The 26,932-nt window shown below is 42.2% G+C and overlaps 1 protein-coding gene across 1 annotated transcript; it reads right to left on the minus strand.

Moving 5' to 3' along the window:
• Positions 1-135: 135 nt before the first annotated feature.
• LOC124134716 (mucin-like protein) lies at positions 136-26,475 on the minus strand. Its single transcript, XM_048381565.1, has 17 exons — positions 26,176-26,475; positions 24,350-24,539; positions 23,053-23,315; positions 22,411-22,624; positions 16,805-17,053; positions 16,561-16,683; positions 13,298-13,507; positions 12,410-12,667; positions 11,265-11,475; positions 10,351-10,433; positions 8,881-9,000; positions 7,645-7,764; positions 6,165-6,284; positions 5,345-5,605; positions 4,972-5,094; positions 3,984-4,109; positions 136-275 (listed from the first exon to the last, which is right to left on the minus strand). The coding sequence occupies exons 1-17, from the start codon at positions 26,473-26,475 to the stop codon at positions 136-138; spliced, it is 3,111 nt and encodes a 1,036-aa protein (XP_048237522.1).
• Between the last annotated feature and the right edge of the window lie 457 nt (positions 26,476-26,932).

A 26,932-nucleotide genomic window follows, 5' to 3' on the forward strand; every position in this document is an offset into this window, starting at 1 on the left:
TTATCTCCCTTGTTCGTCCAATATATCGATGAAGCCGTTGAATAAATACTCACTAACCCATTGTAAAAATGAAACATTACGCATGAAGTCAGTATTTCAACGCATTGTTTAAAGAACTTAATAACTATGAAAGAACTAACTGGCGATGCAGGTGACGTTATCAGATTGTAAACGGAAGCCGTTGTGGCAGTAACAGAAGTAGCCACCGTCGGTGTTGTTACAGTAACTCTTCTGTGTGCAGATCTGCTGAGCTATAGTCGTACACTCATCTATGTCTGAAGTGCAACAGATACAACATCAAATATACATGTTTTGCAGTGTGGACGGCGCTGTTGAAAACATGTTCATGCATTGTAAAATAAATATCAGGATACACATGTCCATGCACTGGTGTCAACAGTATTTGTGGCAACAATACAACATATACACGCAACACACACATGCATTTTCACTTGCCAAGCATTCCATATCTAACCTGATATTTGTCAAACGCTGGGATTATTTAACTCGCCTTTAAATTCAGATGCATTTTGGGCGGAAAAAGAAAGAAAAAAATGTCAATTATGTTGTGAAGACAATTAACATACCTTCACATCGTATACACAGTACACAGTACATTATGTTTGGAAGACCTCCAACATACTTTCACATCGTGTAAACAGTATACAGTACATTATGTTGGGAAGTCCTCTAACATACCTTCACATCGTATAAACAGTATACAGTACATTATGTTGGGGAGACCTCTAACATACCTTCACATCGTATAAACAGTACACAGTACATTATGTTGGGAAGACCTCCAACATACTTTCACATCGTGTAAACAGTATACAGTACATTATGTTGGGAAGTCCTCTAACATACCTTCACATCGTATAAACAGTATACAGTACATTATGTTGGGAAGACCTCTAACATACCTTCACATTGTATAAACAGTACACAGTACATTATGTTGGGAAGTCCTCTAACATACCTTCACATCGTATAAACAGTATACAGTACATTATGTTGGGAAGTCCTCCACGCAACACACACATGCATTTTCACTTGCCAAGCATTCCATATCTAACCTGATATTTGTCAAACGCTGGGATTATTTAACTCGCCTTTAAATTCAGATGCATTTTGGGCGGAAAAAGAAAGAAAAAAATGTCAATTATGTTGTGAAGACAATTAACATACCTTCACATCGTATACACAGTACACAGTACATTATGTTGGGAAGTCCTCTAACATACCTTCACATCGTATAAACAGTATACAGTACATTATGTTGGGAAGTCCTCTAACATACCTTCACATCGTATAAACAGTATACAGTACATTATGTTGGGAAGACCTCTAACATACCTTCACATTGCTTTTTATCCGGGTTATAGCTGTATCCTTTCTCACAAGAACAATTATACGAATCTGCAGTGTTCGTGCAAGTTACTCCTTCACCACAAACGGGTTTTTTGCATTCGTCCTCATGTTTAGTACAGTTATGTCCACTCCAGTCTTGCATACAAGTACACGCCCCGCTGGTGTGGTTACAGTCGTGTGTGGTGGCTTTGGGACCGCAAGTACATCTCTCCATACAGTCAGGCCCCCAGGTTCCACCTGAACATGCTGTTTGCAGAGAAACAATTCCGTTATATAAATGCCAAAATATCACAGCAAATGTACGTAGATTTTTTGTTTTAGTCTGGTCGATAATTTATCGGGTAAGCAGTTTGAAGCATTTTCCCGTAAACAATATTCATTACCACGGTTAGCGTAAGGGAAGGGTATTTGTTTTGTCACGTGTGTCACGTAACATTCCATGAAACGCAAGTCATACTTCTTCTACCAGCATGGCACAAATGTGACGTCAATGTGGACAATGGAGATGCATTTTAAAGTATTCCAGTTAATATTACTGAGGTCGTCAACATATTTTTTAAACTTCATTTCATGCGTCAAACGGTGAGAAACTGACACACCAAGTTTGATTCCAGGTTCTTTGTATTGAAACTCGAATGGTATGGTTTATATAATGATCAAATGTAGTTGCAGCAATTTATACACAAAGGACGTCTCGGTTTGACACACGTTACTAATTGCATCATAGCCATGTGTACAGTTTTGAAGTTTGGTGGCGGAAAGTAGTTGGATGGATAGCCCGGTGACTCCTGAGAATTTCTAAGGCTTCGGTCCTGTTTCAACACTGAAACAAATGTTACATATCGTGTCTCCTTAGGCAAGTGACTTGTTCGAAATATGCCTTTGTTCAGCAAGCAGGGAATGGGTACCCGGTAGGATAAGATGGTAATGTAACCCCCATATAAGCAACTTTGGGTGTTTACTCCCCAGTGAGTGAACATTTGAGAACGCACTGATCCATTGACCTGTATGATGTAGCGCTTTGCGCATACCGACATGAGTAAAGGCAAGACGTGGAACTTGGCGCTGTAGAAATGTACTCATTATTGATATACCTCGACCGTAAATGGGCACTGGGAAGTGAAGCATATGTCCCCCATTAACTGAAATATGCATGACGTTGTATAATATTATGTCGTTACCTGTACAGCTTAGTCTGGTGTTGTCCAGGGAGTATCCATCATCACACAGGCAGAAACCCGTGGCTTTATCACACTTGCCATTTGTACAGGGGTGTCTACTGCAAGGATTTGTCTCTGTAATACAACAGTTGTTTGATGACGTGCTGAGGTCCGTGAAGGTAACAATTTCAAAAAGCCGAAAACTGTTCCACCTGTTCGTGTTACACATGTAACTAACAACACATTACACAAACAATCAAGAGGGTGAACCATTATGCTTATATTGTCATACTTAATACGCATTGTTGTCCCACCTACTCCATAAATGAGAAATTATAGGAAATACCAGTGTTTTTATTAGGATTGTCTGAACATCAAAAGAAAAGCCATATCCAAATCATCTAGAGTAATGTGTATGTTTGTGTGTGTGTGTATATGTTTTGATACAGAAACATAATAAAATCATTTTCATAAAAGTATGTATTTATCCCTAAATTCTCAACCCCTGAAAATTAACGCACACACTTGCAACCTTACGGTCGGTAATAAAATTGTACGGAGAAAGATAGACGTAGATATACAGGAAATAGTGTGAACGGAATCATATTTACGGTTGCAGGAACCGACTGTCAAGGTATGGCGTGATAAAGTTCTTCAGATAATAAATAAAAGCGACAAAAAGTCATTTCCTTAATCATAAGAAAAAAACTAAAAAAGCAGAGTCCATTGTACGATTCCGACAATACCATAAGCATGTATTTATGAAGTCATGATAGCAGAGCTTATTCGGTAGACAATGCACATAGGTACATACTTTTAGTAGTATCTAGTAGTATCTAGTAGTGAGGAGTACATATATACCTAGTAGTAATCTTTGTGAAATAGTAAAAATGAGACAGTAGTTTAACTCTCATCCTTATACTTAGGACATAAATCTATGTTTTCAATGTAGAGCTTGATCACCTGCAAATGTAACCGCGCCAAGTTATATTTAGAACCGTTACGGTACATATAAGTATTGTGAAATGCCCATGACAATAGCTGAAAAAGAAGTAAAAGCTTCCGCGGTGAAGTAGTGGTTAATTGTGTTGTTTCAATGAGAGGTGGTTATTGTGATTTGATACCTCTGATCAACCAATCAGAATAGCGTAACTTCTAATTTCATGGTAAAATAATGATTTAGACTCACTTTCACATGTCCCGGTAGCGTTGTCGTAACCTTTCTCACAAACACAGACCCGGTCACATACTGCATGGCTCCCACAGTCTGTTGTACACTCCGTTGGGTTTATTATTATATCTATATCGTTGAGACAACATAGGTTAGCCGTGTTTATGAAGATTTACATACCAACATACCACAGGAAACCAATTTAGAAGACAGACAAATCATAACACTTGTATTTATAATCCCGATTCATTAAACATTTGCTAGGTGTTCCCACATCTTACCAACAGTGCAGTTGAAGCCGTCGCTGTTGATGACGTAGCCAGGGTAACAGAGACAGTTGTAGGAGCCGTTTATGTTCTCACAATTTTGCACGCAGTTGTCTGTCTTCAGTGTACACTCGTCGATGTCTGAATTGTGAGACAGGGAATACATGAAGGATCGTAACATGCATTCCACAGGCGTATCCTTTATAATAGGGGCACGGGCGGCCCAATTCGGTGTCCCATGGGCAAACATATATGAACGTTGGTCCGGCTCACGGTTCAATCTGATTATGTTTCTAGGTTTGTCAGCGAAAGTGGTGAATGTCTGAGACGTGCACTTTCCTCCCACATTAAGCTGCTATAACTGGAATACTGTTCAAAGCGTCGTTATACTAAGCCCACTATACCCACCCATTATAAGATTACCATCACTTTGGGCTTTCCTCCCACATTAAGCTTACACAAGATGATATAGCTCAAACTATGTTCAAAGTCACAATGTTCGAAAATATTATTTTCTACTTTATATTAAAGTATACTTCACAGAATACTCAAATCATCTCCCCATATAGCTCATATTCCCTGGACCCGTGTAGATCCGAGTTAGAATAGGTCTTATTATGCTTGTCATAAGAGGCGACTATGCTTGACGTAAAAGCCGACTAACGGTTGTCAGACTCGCTGACTTGGTTTATGCACGTCATCGTATCCCAATTGATGATCATAATGTCAGTTACTGAATTGTCTGGTCCAGACTCGATTATTTACATACCGACGTCATACAACCAGAATGTTGCTGAGTGTGGCATTAAAGAACAGACAAACAAACAAAACTAACATATTCCCTGGAGTTCATCAGGCATGGTGCATAAGAGGAGTAGAATCACAGTGGTTTGACGTCACGTTTCGTCATGACTGAAATTCTATACTAAGTGCCCGTTTCGAACTTTTTTGTGTGAATTGTGATAGTGTATGAATCAGGCCATGTTAACGGTGTTGACCATACCTATACAACTAGTTCCGTTCTCCGAGTAGCCTTCATCACAAATACACCTGTAGCTCCCTTCGTTGTCAAGACAACTGGCATCTTCCGGGCAATTATAATCTCCAGTCTTGCATTCATCGATATCTGCAACGAACATAGATTGGAGTTAAGTATTAGGCGCCTGTGCAATATTTCAATAAAATTAGTGTACTGTACACAGTAATAGGTATAATGATAATTGTATAAATTTTGTTTCGCTGAAGAAAACCATTTTTAACAAGTCATGCTCAATAAATTAGAACTATGAAATATCAATCAGAAAAAAGTTACTGCATTGTTGAAGAGTCCATTTCTAATATTATTTGTCCATAGATAACGAGCGATATATACTTACTTTGGCACACTCCTTTGAGAGTTCTACCATACCCTTCTTTGCAGCGACAGACAAAGCTACCAATGGTGTTGACACAATTCTCGTAGTCGTCAGAGCAAGGGGAGAGTGTTCTCGCACATTCGTCTATGTCCTCGCTACAGTAACTTCCGTTAAAACCATCCTCACAAATGCATCCCTTCTTTGGGTGACATTCTTTACGATGTTTACACTGGGCACAGCTCGATGAACAATTTAATCCGAACTTCAATGGATCCGTGCAAGCTGGGAAGTAACATCATACGCTTATAGGAAGCCGTAGAGCGACACTCAAAGGATGGAAGACCTAACGTAACCCGTAGTCTCAAAACGCTACCAGTGTTATAACTTTACTAGGCTGAAAACAGTCGCCGAAATGCTACAAACTTAAGGTCCAAAACACAACTATGATACATCACCATCGAATAACCATTTCCTGTTTTATTCATTTTTAGCCACAATCAAACATAGGAGTATACTTTCTTTTGCACGGCAATTTTTGTCTAGAAAACCAAAGTGAAGATAAAGAGAGCACGATAATTTGAGACATATTGGAACCAAGAACTGATTTGAATGAGAGCACATAGTCTTCCTTTATGTATATAAATAACATTTAGAGGGTAAAATTGTATGGTTGTCGATGGCTGTTAGTGAGACATTATACCCCATTTCCCCAAATCAATGTTTTGGAATGTGCTTTTATAAAAAAAGAGGAATAGTCTCAAAGTTAAAGTTTTGTTAATGCTGTCTTAGAAGACAAAGTTACTTTGAGTCCAATGTACTATGCGTGAAGACTGTGATTTACCTTGGCACGTCGTCTTGTCACTCTCAAGCGTGTATCCAGGGTCGCAAGAACAGAGAAAGCCGCCGTCGTTGTTGTGGCAGGTGTGGCTGCAGGGATTGTTGGTGATGCATTCGTCGACGTCTAAACAGGACATAGTAACACGAGTGCACTACATTCAACATTCTATTTACATTTACTTGACCAGTAGGGGGTCCGGGAAATAGCATAGGTCCCCAGCAGCCCATGGTGATTACTGGCGACCAAATGGATCGGGTGGTCGGGCTTGGTGAATTAGTTTATTGCATGTTATCGTAACTCAATTGCGTGGATCGGTGCTCCAAACACCAATCATTTGATTGTCTGGTTCAGACGTGATTATTTAAACACCGTTTTCCTATAGCTGTCATGCTGCTGAGTGCGGCGTTAAGCAACAAACAAACAATATATTTCTTAACCAAGTTGGTTTGGTTGGTTGGTATTCCAGCTATTTGACGGCGATCTGTAAATAATCGAATCTGGACCAGACAATCCAGTGATTAAAATCATGAGTATCGATCCACGCAATTGGGATTGATGACATGCATCAACCAAGTCAGCGAGCCTGACCACCCGATCCCGTTAGTCGCCTCTTACGACAAGCACAGTCACCTTTTACAGCAAGCATTGGTTGCTGAAGACGTATTCTACCCCGGAATCTTCATGGGTCTCTTAACCAAGAATTGAACTGGATAAGGTTACGGATATGCTTTCTCTCCTACATATACGGACGCAAAAGTTTAACACGACATATTTTTATTAGATTCGAAATCAAATGTTTATTAAACAAATGTTTTTTAGTATGGTTAAAAGAGTGCACCAACTATTGGCGTCGATGTTGTCTAATCAGTGTCTTATCGAAGAGGGTATCTAGTTTCATTTTTAGATGTTGAATTGTAAATGAAAAGTGTTCTGACCTTGACACCTGGTGTTATCTACCAGTGTCCAGCCTCGGGGACAGAAACACTGGGGACCACTTGAGCCTTCCATACAGTGGGAACAGTTCAGGCCAGAATCCGTACACGTCTTCAGTCCGGCTGCAACTGCGGTCATGGGGGTACTATGTTATGAGACCATATCGTGTACACGAGCGAATAGGAGGCAGCACACACACATATAGCTATATAATTATGATAGTTAATGTGCTCACTTCGCTGAATGTCAAATTGAACGTAAAAATACATTATCTCTAAAATAATCTCCTGATGAATATTATACATAACTGGTGAGATTCCCCAGTGTACGGTAGCACATATGTAAAGAAATTCACCAAATTTTCACGGATTTGCAGCTTTATTTTCCTGAAAAGAACTTCCTTAATTTTAGGTGCACCGCACGAGTTATTATTTATCATTAGTTGTTGTTTTCTGTACAACAAAACACAATCAGTTGATTATGTAGTGTTATCACATCCCACAGTTAGATTGTTGGAGGACACATTTGGGCATGAATTTCTATGTGTTACCTTCGCATGTCCCGCTTTCTGTCACTTTGTACCCCTTGACACACCTGCAGTGGAAGCTCCCCGGGGAGTTGATACACCCCTGTTCACAGCGATCGAGTCTCTCATCACACTCATTGATGTCTGAAATTGGTTGTTGTGGTCATACAGTCGATATGGTTATCGATGAGCCAAACCAGTCCGATAAACTTGCATATTATAAATCAGTAATTACATGTAAGTATGAAAATGAGGTCATCAAGCAGGAACAGTAGTAGGCTCAGTGCATCGATGAAATTTACACTCATCCGAAAACTACTATCCAGTAGCATTGAGATACAGGTTTCAGATGGTTTAGTGCTTATGTAAACGAACAAAGTTGCAAATCATTATGGACTTTACAATAAACGGGACGACTCACTCAGGTATCGTATTCTTACTGTTTACGCCGCTTCTAGCAATATTCCAGCAATATCACGAAGGGGGACACCAGAAATGGGCTTCCCACATTGTACCCGTGTCGGGAATCAAACCAGGGTCTTTGGCGTGACGAGCGAACGTTTTAACCACTAGGCTACCCAACCGCCCCTTTGATTACTTGAAGAATGACAATATATGATAAAGAAAGTGTTACCATCGTATGTTTCCGCATTGAGTGCATCATATAAATATTAGGAATAAAGTAAAAGATATTCTTGCTGGCATAAGAAATGTTACTCTTAACAAAGACATGCTATTTACGATACGAAAACACAGGCGCCCTAATAATATCTATACCCACTTAATTCTTGGTAAGAATTATGATGGCAATGACAAGGTGATCTTTTCAAGAGCTTATTTTGCCTGTGCATGTGTGTGTGTGTGTGACATCAAGGTCAAATTTATATACGAAGCAGATTTATGCGATAAGGTAAGTGAAGATTAGAGGTCAGTCTGTTTATTTACCGATTAACCCGAGGCTAAAAAATCAATAAAAATATATCAAGATGTTTTGATGTCTGACATTCATATGAGTAATATATATTACGAAACCTTTGATGTTCAGATATATCATTCAATCTAAATAGACACTTGATATGTTTCTCATGTAAAGAGAAAAATGTCCCTATAAAAGTAGATTAGCATATTTAAACACACAATATTTAACACAGAATACAACCATAAACACACGCACAGGCATACAGGCATGCATGACAACATACTTCAGTTTTTAAATTACTAATTAATTTATTAATAACACTAGATCAGTATGAAACATACCTAGACATGTTTTTCCATCGGGTGCCAGCTTGTAGCCCTTGTCGCATGTACACTGATAACTGCCAGGGATGTTATGACACGTTCCGTTGCAAACATGGTTATCACTGCATTCATCTATATCTGAAGAAACAATAATACGTACACTAATAAGTTTCATGTTAACATGCTGTATGATGCTTACCTATTCATAATACCTATTAACACCATACTGTCTAAATATTTAATATTTATTTTAAGCTGTTCGCACTTTATTGAGGAGTGCTACTGACGTTGTTGTATCTCCTTTAAGGAGATGAACCTGTGAAGAGCCCTGGCAGAATAGGTCTACAGCAACCCATGCTTGCCGTAAATGGCAACTATGCTTGTCGTTAGAGGCGACTAACTGGATCGGGTGGTCAGGCTCGTTGAATTGGTTGATGCATGTCATCGTATCCCAATTCTTACATCGATGCTCATGATGTCAATCACTGGATTGTCTGGTCGTGGCTCGATTATTTACAGACCGCCGTCATATAGCTGGAATATTGCTGAGTGCGGCGTTAAACAAAAAACAAACCATTTAAGGGGTTGACATTCATTTAGTTTGAATGGACCTCCTCGTCTACCCTGACGGCGAAAGGTCCGTGGCTCGATCCCCGACCGATTCATACCAAAAGACGTTAAATGATCGCACTTGTGGTTAGTTATCCTGCCTGGCAATCGGTATTTTGGGGGATAAAACAAGGACAAGGCTTTAATCCGTATACATCAGTGTCTGAAAAGGGTATCCATGTTCAACTAAGGCATGGTTTCACAATGGACTTACTCCGGGCAAGACACAAGAAGCCATACACACAGGGGCATTTGGGAACTGACCGCGACGCTAAAACCCATTTCAAGTCAACATTAATGAATGCTGTTCTACGTCGCACATGCGTGTATTCTAGGTTACATGAGGTGTGCCTGAAAGACTTACAATTTGGGGGCGGATTCAAACACTCTAAGAACACTTACCTACCCATTTCAAGTCAACATTATTGAAGGCTGTTCTACGTCGCACATGCGTGTATTCTAGGTTACATGAGGTGTGCCTGAAAGACTTACAATTTTGGGGCGGATCCAAACACTCTAAGAACACTTACCTACACATTTCCCGTATGATATATTGAACCCTTTTGGACACGAGGTACAGTTGTTCGCGCGACCCAGTCTTTGCTCCTCCGCCGGGGTAAGGTCAGTGCAGTTGGTACCTGAGGGGCAGGGGCTCTGTTGGCAACCATCGAAGTCAGTGTCGCATGTTGGCCCTAAATGCGTGTTAATGCACCATTACAACTCCATTCAAAGCCTTTCTAGCATACACGTTCTATCAAGAATATGGTTTAATTTGTTAGGATATTAGATGATTAATTTACGTGAAGATATTTGTCTCGATGGTATACACTCAGCCAGTTTGTTTTAAGTTAAAAAAACATATGCTTGGGGGCTACAGACCTAGCCATCCAGTCTGGCACTCGCAGTTCAACGGGAGGAAATTGCGGGTGGGTGACGTAATGAAGTAACATGTGCCGTTGTTGCTGCAGTTTTGACACAGTGCAATTCTCACTTGTAGAGTCGAAGACGAACCCCCAGCACTGTCTTCGGCGTGAAAGCTAAACATGGAGGACGGATATAAGAAAAATATCAGTAAAATCATTGATCACTTACATTTACACATCCCGTGTGGAATCCGGCTTTAAATCTCTCCCCCCCCCCCCCCCCCCCCCCCCCCAGCAAACTATGCTTGTCGTAAGCGGCGACTAAATGGATCAGGTTGTCTGGATCGATAATAAGGTTGATTGTGTGTCACCATAACCAGACGGAGTGGCTTGTTGCTCATAATATCGACCACTAGTCTGTCTGGTTCAGTCTATACAGTTCGCTGCAATATTGCATACTTTCTTTTGCCAGACATTTTACACGCAACATGCATCTGGTATTTTATGGTTCTATGGTGGAGATATGTGCTATATTACATGGTGACTGTACTGAAAATCTGGAAATATTGTGAGAAATGTGTTGACTTATACAATGTATGCGTATACTGTTGATTTGACCCTCCGAAAGTATCGTTATAACACTAGGAAGGATGACATTGCAATGCGCTTACGAAAAGACGAAAATGTTACAATAGGTCTCCAGCAACCAATGCTTATAACCAAAGAAGCGACTAACGGGATCGGTTGGTTACGCTCGCTGACTTCGTGAATGAATGTCATCGTAACCCTATTGCGTATATCGATGATGTCAATCACTGGATTGTCTGGTCCAAAGTTGATTATTTACAGAGCTGGAATATTGCTGAGTGCGGCGTAAAACAACAAACAAACGATAAAACGTAATGCGATGGGAATAACACTTATGCCTACCTTATGTTGAAAAATGTTGTGTCATTGGGAGTGAAAACGTATTGAATGCTGCTATTGGTTTTGCTCATGTTCTTGCTGCTGAACGATCCGGACATGAAGAGGGTGACGTTCTGGTCAGTGTCGTCGTCGAAAGCAGTGGCGGCGACAGTGACACTTACACCGACAGTGGCGTTCACCTGCAGATCGCCGATCACTCGAGGGACATGGTTTTCTGAAATTCACACAGCAAAATGTGGACACTCTTCCCTATCTCATTAAAATCAGATTCAGTCCTCGCTACCACTAAGCAAACATCTGAGGACATCCCATTACGGCTCGCGTCAGACCGACATTTCTTCCGACCAATCAGCGCAACGCTTACCAGATTGGGAAAAATGAGAGACTTTGCAGACTAAACATTGCACATGGTAAAGCCTTTCCATAACCCAGGCTAAGGAATGAAATACAATCTCGGCAATCTAATAAATTGCAGAATTTTCTTTTCTTCAGTTTTCAAATTTTGAATCGAATGAGAATTTTCCAATTTTTCAAGCGATGTCTGGAATGGAAGTCGCCAGTTTGAAGTTTGGCCCGTGAAGCTCGTGAAAGCTGCTTTCTGACTGGCTCATGTCCACTCATTGCCACTGTCAGTCATTCCATTGGTCGGACAACGATCACGAAAGGTCGTTATGGCGTGACCCGTAATGGGATGTCCGCAGATCTGTGTTTGCCGTAGCGAGATCTAAGTTGTGATTTTCATTAGATTGACGCTTTTCCTAAAATGAGCAAATCTAACAGAGAGTGTATTTGTGTGTGAATAGATGGGAACAGCCCGATCCGTTTAAAATGACTCTCTGATTAGATTTCCTTATATATGTCGGATATAATAGAAATATATACACAGTTTATCTTAAAGTTGTACGGGATGTAGAGATTGGTCTTAGGGATGTATCATATTTGCTGCCCCTACCCCCTCCCCTTTCCACCCCAATTTTATGTAACATGTTTTCATGACTCCCGCCACCACAACTACCACCACCACAATCACCACCACAATAAATGACCAGTACTTTAACAATGTTCAAATTAAAAAGAACACATTTGTCAAATTGCAATGCACATACTAAATGTCATGAGTGTGTGTGGCCAATCCCAGAATACAACACCTGTGAATAGCCTCTTCTCAGCAGCCGTTTTCTTCACGTGTTTGGTGTTGTTTGATATGGTGGCGTCTCCAGTGACAATGAAGTCATAGATACACTCCATGTCCTCTTGCCCACATGCTTTCACGGCATCGTTGTCTGTGGTGTTCATATTGTCAAGAAACATGGGGATAAACTCCAGATTCTGATAGAAGGCAGAGTTCCGCCCCCGGGTGTACTTAAACACCCGCGTCCTGTTGATGCTCGACAAACTGGTGCGCCCTAAAAAGTGAGTGCACTTTCAGTATTTCAGTTTATATGAGATTGAGGTGGGTCCCATTAGTTAAAATATGTCTTACTGTCTGACTATTCAGTGTGATTGAAAAGATTGGAGGGGATGACAAGCTCTTGGATCATAACCAGGGCCAATATTGGAATCAAACCCACGTGCATTGGTTTCTGGCAATCCCTAAAAGAAACGTTTGGACGCTTCATCATTAAATATACCTATTTCCTGCAATATGTATGCATCTCAAGTTTATATCAATTCATTATTTCAAGGGGTTACGGGTTTCCCAATCGTCTACGGCGCCGCAATTTGCTGTGCAAAGTGCTACGGAAGAAACCTCTGGTTGTGGGTTCGAATCCCGCTTCGCCACGATTATGTTTCTAGGTTTGTCAGCATCATATCCATGCTCGTGGTTTTCACCGAAATGGTAAACTGCATCACTTCGGGCTTTGGAACACTGTTTAAAGCGGCCTTAAACCCAACTCGCTCACTCACTCATTATTTCCATTCACTTCACCTTTACTTTAATTCATTGCATTGTTATTGAAAGGATTGCCGACTCTGAATAACAGTCTGAAGTTTTATGATATTTGCACAACATGAAATTATGACACCACACTTACATTTTTCTCCAAACGTATGAAATATGTCTTCATCTGACATTGTATGGTTCAGAGTAGTGCCGTTTGGTAGAGTGAAGTCATCAGTATAGTCGCCATTGAAATTTCCCAGCAATCCACTGATCTTAAAATCCGAATTATTCCGCCAATCAGAGGGCACGGTGAGGGCAACGTCTAGCATCTTCACGCTGTGGGTGATGTTAATGCTCACTCCTGGAACAAGTACATTTTTGTTAGCCATGTGTTTACCGTTCGTTTCTGTCTGTTATTCCAGCACAACGAAGACTCCACCAAACCTGGTCATCCGGCCTGTGACAGCATTACCTACCTGGATGTAATTATATTACTTATGAAAATTATTGTGTTTAAACAATCACGAAAGGGTTTTCAGCTAAAACATATTCAACGTAAAGTTATTAGATACGCTCGTACTACAATATGACCAAGTTAATTGCATTCTCAAATTGCAATCATACAGCTTTCTTTCAGTTCTATCTTCCTTCCACAGACTTTTCAATCCTTCAAAAAATACTAGTACGATATCATATTTTATGATTGTCTATATTTGCAATATGTTTTGAAAGTTGGATGTAAAGGGAATAATGTATAATTGATGAAATGCTACACATTGTATTTTATTTGAAATGTGAATAAAGATTATGTTTTAAATTACCTACCTGGACGCTACAGAAGATACTAGACCTTGTCACATGTCAACAAATAAGAGACATTCCAAAACACTGGTGTTATCTTCCTTGACGACATCACTTCGCTAAGTAAATCTACCAGTTCACACAAGTGATAAAGAATAGTTTCGTGGAATACATGATACTTTATGGTGTAAAATGAAGTATTTCTGAAGCCAGAAATAGAATCAGGGTTGCACCGTCGTACAATTAGAGAAGTCGGGGAGTAATATAGCTTTAGTAAATGATTTAGAACTGGACTGGCACAGATGAGATTTTGAGATCTTAGGTATTAAACTAAACCCTTCTTTGAAAGGCATTTGGGTGATCAGTACAAAGAAACGATTAGATATTATAAATAAGATACTTGCTAATTGGTATGGAAGAAATTGATATTAATAGCGAAAATGACAGTTATAAAAACTTTGGCCGTCTTAACTCTAGTACATATTTTCTCTGCACTACCTAACCCGGCAAAGACATTTTAAAAATGAAATCAACACACTTTTTTATGAATTTATTTGGAATGACAAAAAGGATACCATGAAAAGAGAAAACTATCATTCGAACATACAGTGATGGTGGTATTAGAATGATTGACAGTGAATATTTTTTAAATTCTCCTAAAATTGTCCACCTTCAAACGATATTTAGGGGGCACGGGTGGCCCAGTCGTCTAAGGCGCCGCGATTCGCTGTTCAGAGTTGCGTCCCTTGGGCACACCAGAAACATATGATTGTGAGTTCGAATCCCGGTTCGACCCGATTATGTTTCCAGCTTTGTCAGCACCATACCCGTGCTCGTGGGTTTCACAGAAGTGGTAAACGTCTGAGACCTGCATCACTTCGGGCTTTCCTCCCACATTAAGCTGACACGCCGTGATATAACTGGAATACTGTTAAACCCAACTCACTCATTAACTATAACGATATTTTTAAAAAATTCAGGTAGTATTAACATCTTTCCCATAAGACACATATTCTCACTCAGCTTTAACATACATGTAGGTGACTGCTTATTTTGTATGGACAATCCTCGTTGGAGAGATGTTTTGACTGCATGGGGCATATTTTGTAAAAAAGACCCATTTGTTTTTTATTTGAGTTTGATAACAAAGATGATCTCTCAGATCAAAAGGGATCCAGGATCTTTAATTGCAAAATAATCAAGAGCGACACAATTAAAAAAAGTTTTAGAATACTGGAATAGTATTTCCTATTAATTGGAACGATGCTTTTTTTCATATTAGAGAAGATGTATGTGTATATTAAGGATTGTAAGCTGCTGGATTTTCAATATAGATTTATTTATACAACAATCTACACAAAGAAAGAAAGTCTGTAAATGATGCGAAGATTTATCACTTATTTTTTAAGGAACGTGGAACAGGTTTAAATGTGTATCAACAGTAATCAAAATATTGAACTTGAATTTACTGTTTGGATTTTCTACATATGATCATGTGGTTACCATATTTTGCTTTCAGCAAAACGATTCATTTATCAAGTATTAATCAACAGAAACCGTCCTTTGGTGTATTCATTAAAAGATTGAGCGATATTTTAAATTGAAAAATATATTTCAAACAAATACAACAGAATCCATTGTTATCATAAGAAATGGTAGCAACTGACTTCTCTCTGTCCATAGTCATGAAGCGTTCATAAAATATTTTATTCATGTTTCATCAATGTCTACTTTAAGCATAGTACACCTGCCTTTCATCAATAGTTATTTTTTATGTCTTCTACCTTGATTGTAAATGTACCTTCCCATTCTATATATTTGCTAACATGCACTTGGAAATAAATGGAGAATATTTCTACTTAACAGATTTTCAAGTGAAGCAATTCCTTATTATTGAATCATCTATCTCTCGTTCTGTATGCATTGTTGCACACACGTACATCGATATGAAAAATAACTAAATAATAGTCATAGTAAATTACTATTTTTATGAGACTATTTGTTTTGATTTAGGTAATGGAATGTCTGAAAAAAAGTAAAAGAAAATGCATTTCTTTCTCTTTTGGCATGTCTTGAAGTGACATCATTAAAGCCAATTAACAATACCAACAGTGTATACTCACATGGTAAATAACAGAATATTTAAAGACCAAAATTTGTATCTCTTGAAATATGCTTGTACATGGCTCATGTGACATGGCTCATTAGCTGACTGGTGACAATTTACTGTGATCACATTTACAAAGTAGTGTACTAATCAAATGGGCCACAATACAGTCACACGTGCTCTGCACCCTCTCTCATTCTAACAGTTACATTCCAGAAGCTCTTGGTATGAATTAGAAGTTTGTCCCAGTGTAGTCCACGAAGGCTCATAGTCATGTGCTACTGATATCACCATCCTCTCTCAGTTGGTGTGGAAAGTTCTGTTTTAGCCTCCAGACTTCGTAGGAGGGTGGATGAGGCACTCCAAGAATTATTCACTCAGAAAGGTAGATGAATTGACTCTATTCCTCTACATCAGCTGCATTGCGTTGACAAGTGTGATCACATTTATTTGTCCCTGACCAGCTAAAGCCATTAATGAAGATTCAATGCTTAAAATGAAATTACCTGAAGGTAGTGTGGCGGTGATGACGTGACCATTCGACAAGATGGCTGAGGAACTAGTAATTTTCTTGAAATCTCTTTTAATGTCAGCGCTGATATCATTATCATTGTCGTAAAATAGCACACCTGAAAGTGAATTAATACGGAAAGGGTAAACCGACACCCACTGATTATATAAGAAAATTAATCACACTGTTTCTACATAATAATGAGCATAAAGTGTGTCAATTTAGAAGCATACTGCTACCTTTCTTGTCCTGCGATAGCTCCACTTGAATGAAAGATGGTGCCTTGTAATCCTGCAGGACGACTGCAGTGAAGATGGTGGCGTTGTTGCTGTTGGTGGCGGTAGACACAGATGCAGTCCGGGCCTGGATCTCGAACACGGGCGTGTTGTGCTGATCATGAACCTGAAGGAGAACGTACTCGCCAAGTCCATTGAAGGTGTAGTTCAACCCATCCAGTGTCTGCAGATGGGGGTCGCCGTAGTATGTCGCTGAAACACGGAGGTGGTGGGTGAGTGGGTGGACGAGGAGGGATACAGTGGGAGGTGCAGTACGTGGGTGGAGCGGTAGGTTTGTTGGAGGTGGAGTGCGTGCATGGAGTGGTAGGCTCGTGGGTGATGGAGTGCTTGCATGGAGAGGTAGGTTAGTGGGTGGTTGAGTGGATGGTGGAGTGGTAAGTAAGTGGGTGGTGGAGTGCGTGCATTAAGTGGTAGGATAGTGGGTGGTGGAGTGCGTGGAGTGGTATGCTAGTGGGTGGTGGCGTGCGTGCATGGAGTGGTAAGTTAGAGGGTGGTGGAGTGGGTGGGTGGAGAGGTAAGTTAGAGGGAGGTGGAGTGGGTGGGTGGAGAGGTAAGTTAGAGGGTGGTGGAGTGGGTGGGTGGAGAGGTAAGTTAGAGGGTGGTGGAGTGGGTGGAGTGGTAGGCTAGTGGGTGATGGCGTGCGTGCATGGAGTGGTAAGTTAGAGGGTGGTGGAGTGGGTGGGTGGAGAGTTAAGTTAGAGGGTGGTGGAGTGCATGGGGTGGTAGGCTAGTGGGTGGTGGCGTGCGTGCACGGAGTGGTAAGTTAGAGAGTGGTTGAGTGAGTGGATGGAAAGGTAAGTTAGAGGGTGGTGGAGTGGGTGGGTGGAGAGGTAAGTTAGAGGGTGGTGGAGTGGGTGGGTGGAGAGGTAAGTTAGAGGGTGGTTGAGTGGGTGGGTGGAGAGGTAAGTTAGAAGTTGGTGGAGTGGGTGGGTGGAGAGGTAAGTTAGAGGGTGGTGAAATGGGTGGGTGGAGAGGTAAGTTAGAGGGTGGTGGAGTGGGTGGGTGGAGAGGTAAGTTAGAGGGAGGTGGAGTGGGTGGGTGGAGAGTTAAGTTAGAGGGTGGTGGAGTGGGTGGGTGGAGAGGTAAGTTAGAGGGAGGTGGAGTGGGTGGGTGGAGAGGTAAGTTAGAGGGTGGTGGAGTGGGTGGGTGGAGAGGTAAGTTAGAGGGAGGTGGAGTGGGTGGGTGGAGAGGTAAGTTAGAGGGTGGTGGAGTGGGTGGGTGGAGAGGTAAGTTAGAGGGTGGTGGAGTGGGTGGAGTGGTAGGCTAGTGGGTGATGGCGTGCGTGCATGGAGTGGTAAGTTAGAGGGTGGTGGAGTGGGTGGGTGGAGAGGTAAGTTAGAGGGTGGTGGAGTGGGTGGGTGGAGAGGTAAGTTAGAGGGTGGTGGAGTGGGTGGAGTGGTAGGCTAGTGGGTGATGGCGTGCGTGCATGGAGTGGTAAGTTAGAGGGTGGTGGAGTGGGTGGGTGGAGAGTTAAGTTAGAGGGTGGTGGAGTGCATGGGGTGGTAGGCTAGTGGGTGGTGGCGTGCGTGCACGGAGTGGTAAGTTAGAGAGTGGTTGAGTGAGTGGATGGAAAGGTAAGTTAGAGGGTGGTGGAGTGGGTGGGTGGAGAGGTAAGTTAGAGGGTGGTGGAGTGGGTGGGTGGAGAGGTAAGTTAGAGGGTGGTTGAGTGGGTGGGTGGAGAGGTAAGTTAGAAGTTGGTGGAGTGGGTGGGTGGAGAGGTAAGTTAGAGGGTGGTGAAATGGGTGGGTGGAGAGGTAAGTTAGAGGGTGGTGGAGTGGGTGGGTGGAGAGGTAAGTTAGAGGGAGGTGGAGTGGGTGGGTGGAGAGTTAAGTTAGAGGGTGGTGGAGTGGGTGGGTGGAGAGGTAAGTTAGAGGGAGGTGGAGTGGGTGGGTGGAGAGGTAAGTTAGAGGGTGGTGGAGTGGGTGGGTGGAGAGGTAAGTTAGAGGGAGGTGGAGTGGGTGGGTGGAGAGGTAAGTTAGAGGGTGGTGGAGTGGGTGGGTGGAGAGGTAAGTTAGAGGGTGGTGGAGTGGGTGGAGTGGTAGGCTAGTGGGTGATGGCGTGCGTGCATGGAGTGGTAAGTTAGAGGGTGGTGGAGTGGGTGGGTGGAGAGTTAAGTTAGAGGGTGGTGGAGTGCATGGGACGGTAGGCTAGTGGGTGGTGGCGTGCGTGCACGGAGTGGTAAGTTAGAGAGTGGTTGAGTGAGTGGATGGAAAGGTAAGTTAGAGGGTGGTGGAGTGGGTGGGTGGAGAGGTAAGTTAGAGGGTGGTGGAGTGGGTGGGTGGAGAGGTAAGTTAGAGGGTGGTTGAGTGGGTGGGTGGAGAGGTAAGTTAGAAGTTGGTGGAGTGGGTGGGTGGAGAGGTAAGTTAGAGGGTGGTGAAATGGGTGGGTGGAGAGGTAAGTTAGAGGGTGGTGGAGTGGGTGGGTGGAGAGGTAAGTTAGAGGGAGGTGGAGTGGGTGGGTGGAGAGTTAAGCTAGAGGGTGGTGGAGTGGGTGGGTGGAGAGGTAAGTTAGAGGGAGGTGGAGTGGGTGGGTGGAGAGGTAAGTTAGAGGGTGGTGGAGTGGGTGGGTGGAGAGGTAAGTTAGAGGGTGGTGGAGTGGGTGGGTGGAGAGGTAAGTTAGAGGGTGGTGGAGTGGGTGGGTGGAGAGGTAAGTTAGAGGGTGGTGGAGTGGGTGGGTGGATAGGTAGGTTAGAGGGTGGTGGAGTGGGTGGGTGGAGAGGTAAGTTAGAGGGTGGTGGAATGGGTGGGTGGAGAGGTAAGTTAGAGGGTGGTGGAGTGGGTGGGTGGAGAGGTAAGTTAGAGGGTGGTGGAGTGGATGGGTGGGTGGAGAGGTAAGTTAGAGGGTGGTGGAGTGGGTGGGTGGAGAGGTAAGTTAGAGGGAGGTGGAGTGGGTGGGTGGAGAGGTAAGTTAGAGGGTGGTGGAGTGGGTGGGTGGAGAGGTAAGTTAGAGGGTAGTGGAGTAGGTGGGTGGAGAGGTAAGTTAGATGGTGACGGAGTGGGTGGGTTGAGAGGTAAGTTAGAGGGTGGTGGAGTGGGTTGGTGGAGAGATAAGTTAGAGGGTGGTGGAGTGGGTGGGTGGAGAGGTAAGTTAGAGGGTGGTGGAGTGGGTGGGTGGAGATGTAAGAAAGAGGGTGGTGGAGTGGGTGGGTGGAGAGGTAGTTTAGAGGGTGGTAGACTGGGTGGGTGGAGAGGTAAGTTAGAGGGTGGTGGAGTGGGTGGGTGGAGAGGTAAGTTAGAGGGTGGTGGAGTGGGTGGGTGGAGAGGAAAGTTAGAGGGTGGTGAATTGAGTGGGTGGAGAGGTAAGTTAGAGGGTGGTGGAGTGGGTTGGTGGAGAGGTAAGTTAGAGGGTGGTGGAGTGGATGGGTGGAGAGGTAAGTTAGAGGATGGTGGAGTGGATGGGTGGAGAGGTAAGTTAGAGGGAGGTGGAGTGGGTAAGTGGAGAGATAAGTTAGAGGGTGGTAGAGTGGGTGGGCGGAGAGGTAAGTTAGAGGGTAGTGGAGTGGGTGGGTGGAGAGGTAAGTTAGAGGGTGGTGGAGTGGGTGGGTGGAGAGGTAAGTTAGAGGGTGGTGAATTGAGTGGGTGGAGAGGTAAGTTAGATGGTGGTGGAGAGGGTTGGTGGAGAGGTAAGTTAGAGGGTGGTGGAGTGGATGGGTGGAGAGGTAAGTTAGAGGGTGGTGGAGTGGATGGGTGGAGTGGTAAGTTAGAGGGTGGTGGAGTGGGTAAGTGGAGAGATAAGTTAGAGGGTGGTGGAGTTGAGTGAGTAAACGTTTGGAGAGATGATTAAAGTGCATTGTTGGGTGAGTGAGTGGATATGTGAATAGATAAAGGAGTGAGGTAGTTGGTGAGGGACTAGGTGTGAATAGACGAGGGGTGAGGTAATTATCCTGTTGGACGAGGGTTGATTGATACGTTCTGAACCTCACACTTGACCTAAAGATCGACCGCAAAGGTACATTTTTGCCAGCTTCGTAGAAGTGCTTCTCTTTGCTGACCAAACCGCTCTCCACAACTGCTATGAAGTCATCGTTCTAGTCGAAATGGGTTCAGCCGAGAGCTTTCTTCGTGTTTGAAAACAGACAGATGTCTAACGGAGAATAATTTGGGTGATAAGGATTGCAAAGTCACGCTCGTGGAAAGTGGGGCAATGAATGATTCGTTCACTGGCACATTGTTCTGATTGAAGAGCACATCGTTTCTCAGCAGAGTCCACAATAATAAAACCCTCGGCACTTCAGAACAATGATGTCATAACCTTTGCAGTCCTTGCCTTCTTTAGTGATGGGGATGTCAAATGCTTCTACAGGTAAGTATTATTTTCATCCATAGTCACACATCATTGTCAGAAGATTTCTCGATCAGCTTCAAACAGAGCTGACCGCCTCCGTGGTCTAGTGGTAGAGCGTCCGCCCGGAAAACGGAAGGTCCGGGATTCGATCCCCGGCCGCGTCATACCAAAAGACGTTAAAATATAGTACTTGTTGTTACCCTGTCTGGCGCTCGGCATTAAGTGGCTAAAACAAGGACTGGTCGGCTCGGAGTCAGTATACTGTGTCTGAGTTGGGTATTCATGTTAAACTGCGGCATGGTATCTCAGTGAGTTAGCACTATAAATCGGCATCAGTCCGGACTAGTACAAGCAGCCACACAAACATATATACGTACATGCACGTCGCTATATAAGTGCAATTATCTGCAATTATCTTGGACGCGACGTTAAACCCAATTTCACCTAACCTTCAAACAGAGCTAGAACAGATGTCAGAAGATTTGGAGCTGATACTTTCTTCGCTGCCAAAGTTCTTATGATAGTTGAATGTATTCTCTCCTGAGAAATACCAACTGAACTTGCAATATAACGCTCAGTCATTCGCCGGTAGGTCATCACTGTAACATGCTGTCTCTGAATGATTTCTGGTGTTCCTGACGAGACAGGACGGGGGGCGCCTTCACGGCTCTCCCTGTCACACTTAAACCCACCTTTACGGTGGCATAGAAGGGTTATCCCTCCAAAGTGCTGTACTCATCATGGGTGGCTTTTTCTGCAGGCACTTGAAAACTGCACCTCGCGCTTGCCCATTTTCCAAAGGGCACATACACCTGCGTGTGTAACTGACGAAACAATTTGCTGAAGTGTGTGTGTGTGGATATAATTCTTTGACAAAATGAAAATACAACAACAGGTTTCACTATGAGCCAATTCCGTCCTAGTGAAGCTCAGAACTGATCAATCAACCCTTGTACTTTGTGGGAGGCAGTAGGGTAGCCGAGTGGTTCAAGCCTTTGCTCGTAAAGCCGAAGACCCGGGTTCGATTCCCAACATGGCACAATGGTGCCACCTTTTGGTGTCCCCAGCCGTGATAATGCTTGATTATTGCTGAAAGCAATGTAACACCATATTCACTGACTCGTAGATTGTGGAAGAAGCGAGTTAATGTGTGGTATATCGATATGGGGCGACGGGTGTGAGACAGTGAGTGTTTGGGAATGTGAATGAATAGACTATAACCAGCGTGTGGTAGAGTGAGTGTTGGGGCTCCGGAACAGTCATACCTAGTGTAGGAGTTTGGTAGAGGTGGCAGTCATCTGTAGGCCGGAGTTCTGTGAGGTACAGGTCACAGAGGTCAGACAGGTCACAGCACACGGTGCGCGGCTCCACGTCTTCCCGCAGGAAGGCCGCGGGTTGCAGGAATGGTGAGTGCCGCACGAAGTGACCTCCTGACGGGTACTGAACCTCCAGCGATCCATACGCGTTGTAGCAACACCGCTGAATACATCCAACAAAGAAACAGGTGACACAAGGTTCGTGAGCGAGCGGAGGACAACCAAAATGGAACGTAAGTATTAGTTTTTTACGAACGTATGTACGGGTCTTTAGCGGAAAAATCAAAGAATAACATCGGGACGATTTGGGGAGTTTAACTTCAGGATTCTGATACGGTTAAAGGTTAAGAACTCTACCCAGCTAATTGCGATTCTTTTGACCACTGTCAATAATAACAATGGTTCTCGTGTTCATGCTATAACACCATAACTTTATAAAGCAACAATAGTTTGATTGTAACCTGAGGATGATTGCAGATATGAAAAAGAACCAATATTGGTACTTTTGCAATATTTATGGCCAGACATGATTACGTTGTCACTATGTCCTATATCCTTGGTTTAGATACAGGAATATGAGGCGATCTTTACCCTTGTAGCCGTAGTGTGGAAGCCTGGCCTGGGGAGAGTGGCGTAGAAACAACCATCCGTGTACACGGAGAACCTTCTATCCAGCTGAACCTGTGAGAAGCTGCACGGGCAGCTGTAGGCCTGAGCAAGCTCCTGCCGTATAACCCCGAGGTGCGTCCTCTCCTCCCGGTACCACCGCACACACTCCAGTGCGGGGTTCCTCGCCATCCGTGGGCAGTGCCCCAGCTTGTAGTACCATGCGCCGTTGTTGTTCCCCAAGTTGCCTGCAATAATCTCAACTGTGTGAACTATTTTACTCATGGCCCTTTTACAAGTCATACAAAAAATAAATATTCTCATTGTGAAGAGTTAGGTCATACATGTACACGATGTTTTGAAATTAGTATTGGACATATTGACCTACGTAAGCTGTCGCCTTTAACAGTATCTCTATTGTAGTATAAATCATGACGCCCCCAAATATGCACACAGGTGGCGATGATATTCTCAAATTCCATAATACATGACCGCTTGCTCTGGTAGAACATGTCTGATGCATAATTTAACTCAGTCCTTTGTAAAGTGATACACGACTGCAAACAGGTGCATTTCGTGAAACTGAAACATTGTTTCAGGTAGTAAATGTGTTCCGTTATCGTTACATCGATCTAAGGTCTCGATAGTGAAATGTCAGTAGACGAGAAATATAAGCGATAGATCCCTTTCCAAATTCATAAGAAGTCTCTGAATGTTCTGAATCAGATTTGCTGGGACTGGACCGAGCCTGAAACAATTGCAAAATGTTGTGTAAAGAGAATGAGCGAGTATGGCTTCACACCGCATTTAGCAATATTCTAGCAATATCACGGCGGGGGACACCAGTAATGAGTTTCACACATTGGACCCATGTGAAAAATAGAGTCCGATTCTTCAGCGTGACGAGCGAATGCTTTAACCACTACAGGCTACCCCACCGCGGTGCTTAAAAGTTTGTATAGTCGACATATGTCTTCGTAGTATTTATCCATATTGCTTTCGATACTTCGCATATAATACAAACTATAGACTGAAACACGCGTACGTCAATTATTTTGTAATAAGAAAAAGTATTTATGTACAAAAGAATATATTATTACTTCTGGTCACTTGTGTTTTCAGAATGAATAAAAACAATTTGAAACCTTATTTTACAATTTTTGTCTGGAATTGTGCATCTTGCTTCATTATTTCAAGGTAATATATAATATAAAAATACTATTTTAGTATACTAAAATAGAGACAACTCCATATTAGTGCACCACAACACTACAAGCCTCACCCATCTTCTCGCTGATCCTGAAGACGGATGGGGTTTCGCTGTAGGGGTTGTTCTTGTACACCTGTGGCCCACACTGCCACCCGACCACGGCGCTCCGTCCAGCATCCACTGCCCACCCCATGTCTCCGTACAGGTACACAGCGTATGTCTCGTCCCCGTCAGTCACAAGCAGCAGCTGGAACGTCGTGTTCTGTTGGAGAGAAAAACATCACCAATAAACCCCTCGGAGATTGACACATGGAATATAAACACGAATTAATCATTAATTTATTTTTCTATTTTCTTCAATGTTTTTATAACCATTAGGATATTAGAAGGATAAAATAAAACTAGACCTCAAATGATAACTATTGGGATTTTATATTTTTACATGACTAACACACAACTCATAGAAGGAAAAAAAGGAATATCAGGCCTCAATATTATTATTTAAAATTTTCTCTTTCAATATCTTGGTTAATTCGAAATGAGGCCACATTTGTTTAGGTATTTAAACTTGATATTTCTTGTTATCCTATTAATAATGGCCAATTACGAGTACCAAAAACTATCGTCGTGGGTTATGAAAAGGAGGGGCAGGGTGTGTAAATATTTCATGGTGTATGTTTATGTTCTCTCATGGTTTTAAGAAAATGAATGAAATGAGTTGACTGGAACAATACTTCATCACAATACTTTAAGCTGCACTGAGGCTCAAAGGAAACTATACCTCGCAGTTGACTTTATCATGTGTTTGATTTTCAATTGAAAATATCTTAAGCCAGCGATATCATATCCAAAAATGAACTGCACTGGCTCTTAGTCAGCACTTAAAGAATATGTCTACATTACTGTTGATGGGTATATTAGACACTGTGTCTTTGAAAGTCAACACTTTGCTTCGTTCGGCACAAATTTACATTTCAAACACTGTAGGGGTCTTGTGGTTGCAAATTCATTTCTTACCCCAGTCTTCGTTGAACTACCGTATTCGACGTAATAAGCGCCCCGCTCTAATAAGCGACAACGGCGATATTTGCTAATATATTGGCTAGTGAACAATCTCAGTTAGCACCCCTTCCGATTGATCAATGTACACAAGACTTATTTATTCGCGTATAATACGCACTCGTGTGTTATATGGACCCTTAATTATGGGCAATTAAATTCTGGATAAATATATCTGTCGTGTATAATACACACATACTCTTATTTTGTATCATTTCAGGCTGTCAGCATTACACACGAAATTTACAATCTTTCAACTTTCAAAGTTATATTCTAATAAGAGCCCCCTATTTCAAATTTTGAGAGCTCCCTGGGCGCTTATTACGTTGAATACGGTAATATTTGTACACAATATTACCCATCGATAGGTTACTAATTAGGACCTGTTGCAGGAATTAGTGATGGTCAAATAAACAGTTCTTTCAATTTTCAATTACAGACAAAACAAACTCGGTAATATTTCTTTTGCCCCTCAGTTTAAATCAAGAGGAGGCTGGAGACATAGTAGGAGCAGGGAGACTTTATATAAGTCTACATCTTAACGTTTGTATAATCTCTCTTGTATGATGCATAACCTTTAACCTTTACATCATGAAACGGTTTATCATCTTATCGAATTAAATACAGATTGTTGTATGATATTCATTACAATTTTAATTTTTAATATTCGAAAATAAAACTTAATATTTTTTATTTTTTTCTCTTCCTATATGGCAGTTATTCAACAGCCAATTTCACGGGTGCACGTCATGGTTGGCAAAAGGTAATTAATTCAATACCGGGATTTTTCATAAAAACTCGAAATTCTTTTCATGGATCTCTAATCAGCAAACGCCTACCTGGTAAGGAGCAGTTTGTAACGCCGGGTAAGGACTGACATGATCCCACGTGACCAGGAGGGCTGTTGTAATGGTGAAGTTCTCAGACACCGAGTCATGAGACTGCAGGATTGACACTGCTGACTTCAGGAAGTGTTCCGCCTCAGTGGTGTTTGAGACGGAGTATTTGTCGTACAGATGGTAGAATATGTCAGCGAATTTTGTCCCTTTCAGATCAATGTCAGACCAAAATGGCGCCACCATGTTATAATCACCAAACGGGAGCTTCTCCGGGTTAGAATTCACAAGAGTTTTGTCCATTGTAATATATCCGTCTGTATATACCTGTATAAATCAGGGGAGTAGATATGTCATATGTAGAGATGTCATTATAAACCCGACAGATTATTATAAATCTGCATAGATGTAATATATCATCATATACCTATATACGATATGTATAATGTCATTATAAGAATGTATAGACGTAATATGAAGTCATTATGTACCTTTATTCATGTGTAGGTATATACCTTTACATATGTCAGGAGATGTCAATTAATATTGCTCGTGATGTACGTAAATTGCCGGGCAAAAGAAAGTATACACCCATGTCTGATTTTTGCTAAAAATGATAGGTGATGTTGGTAACGTTTCGTGCATTTTAGGGGTTATCTACATATGCAAGGACTAGTTAAGAGCCAGATTATGTGGAGGACGACATATTTTAATATCTCCCTGGCTAGGATAATTCATACTGTCATTTTCTCTTTAACAG

The sequence above is a fragment of the Haliotis rufescens genome, unplaced genomic scaffold (assembly GCF_023055435.1).
Source record: "Haliotis rufescens isolate VD_foot unplaced genomic scaffold, xgHalRufe1.0.p SCAF_4, whole genome shotgun sequence".
NCBI lineage: Eukaryota > Metazoa > Mollusca > Gastropoda > Lepetellida > Haliotidae > Haliotis > Haliotis rufescens.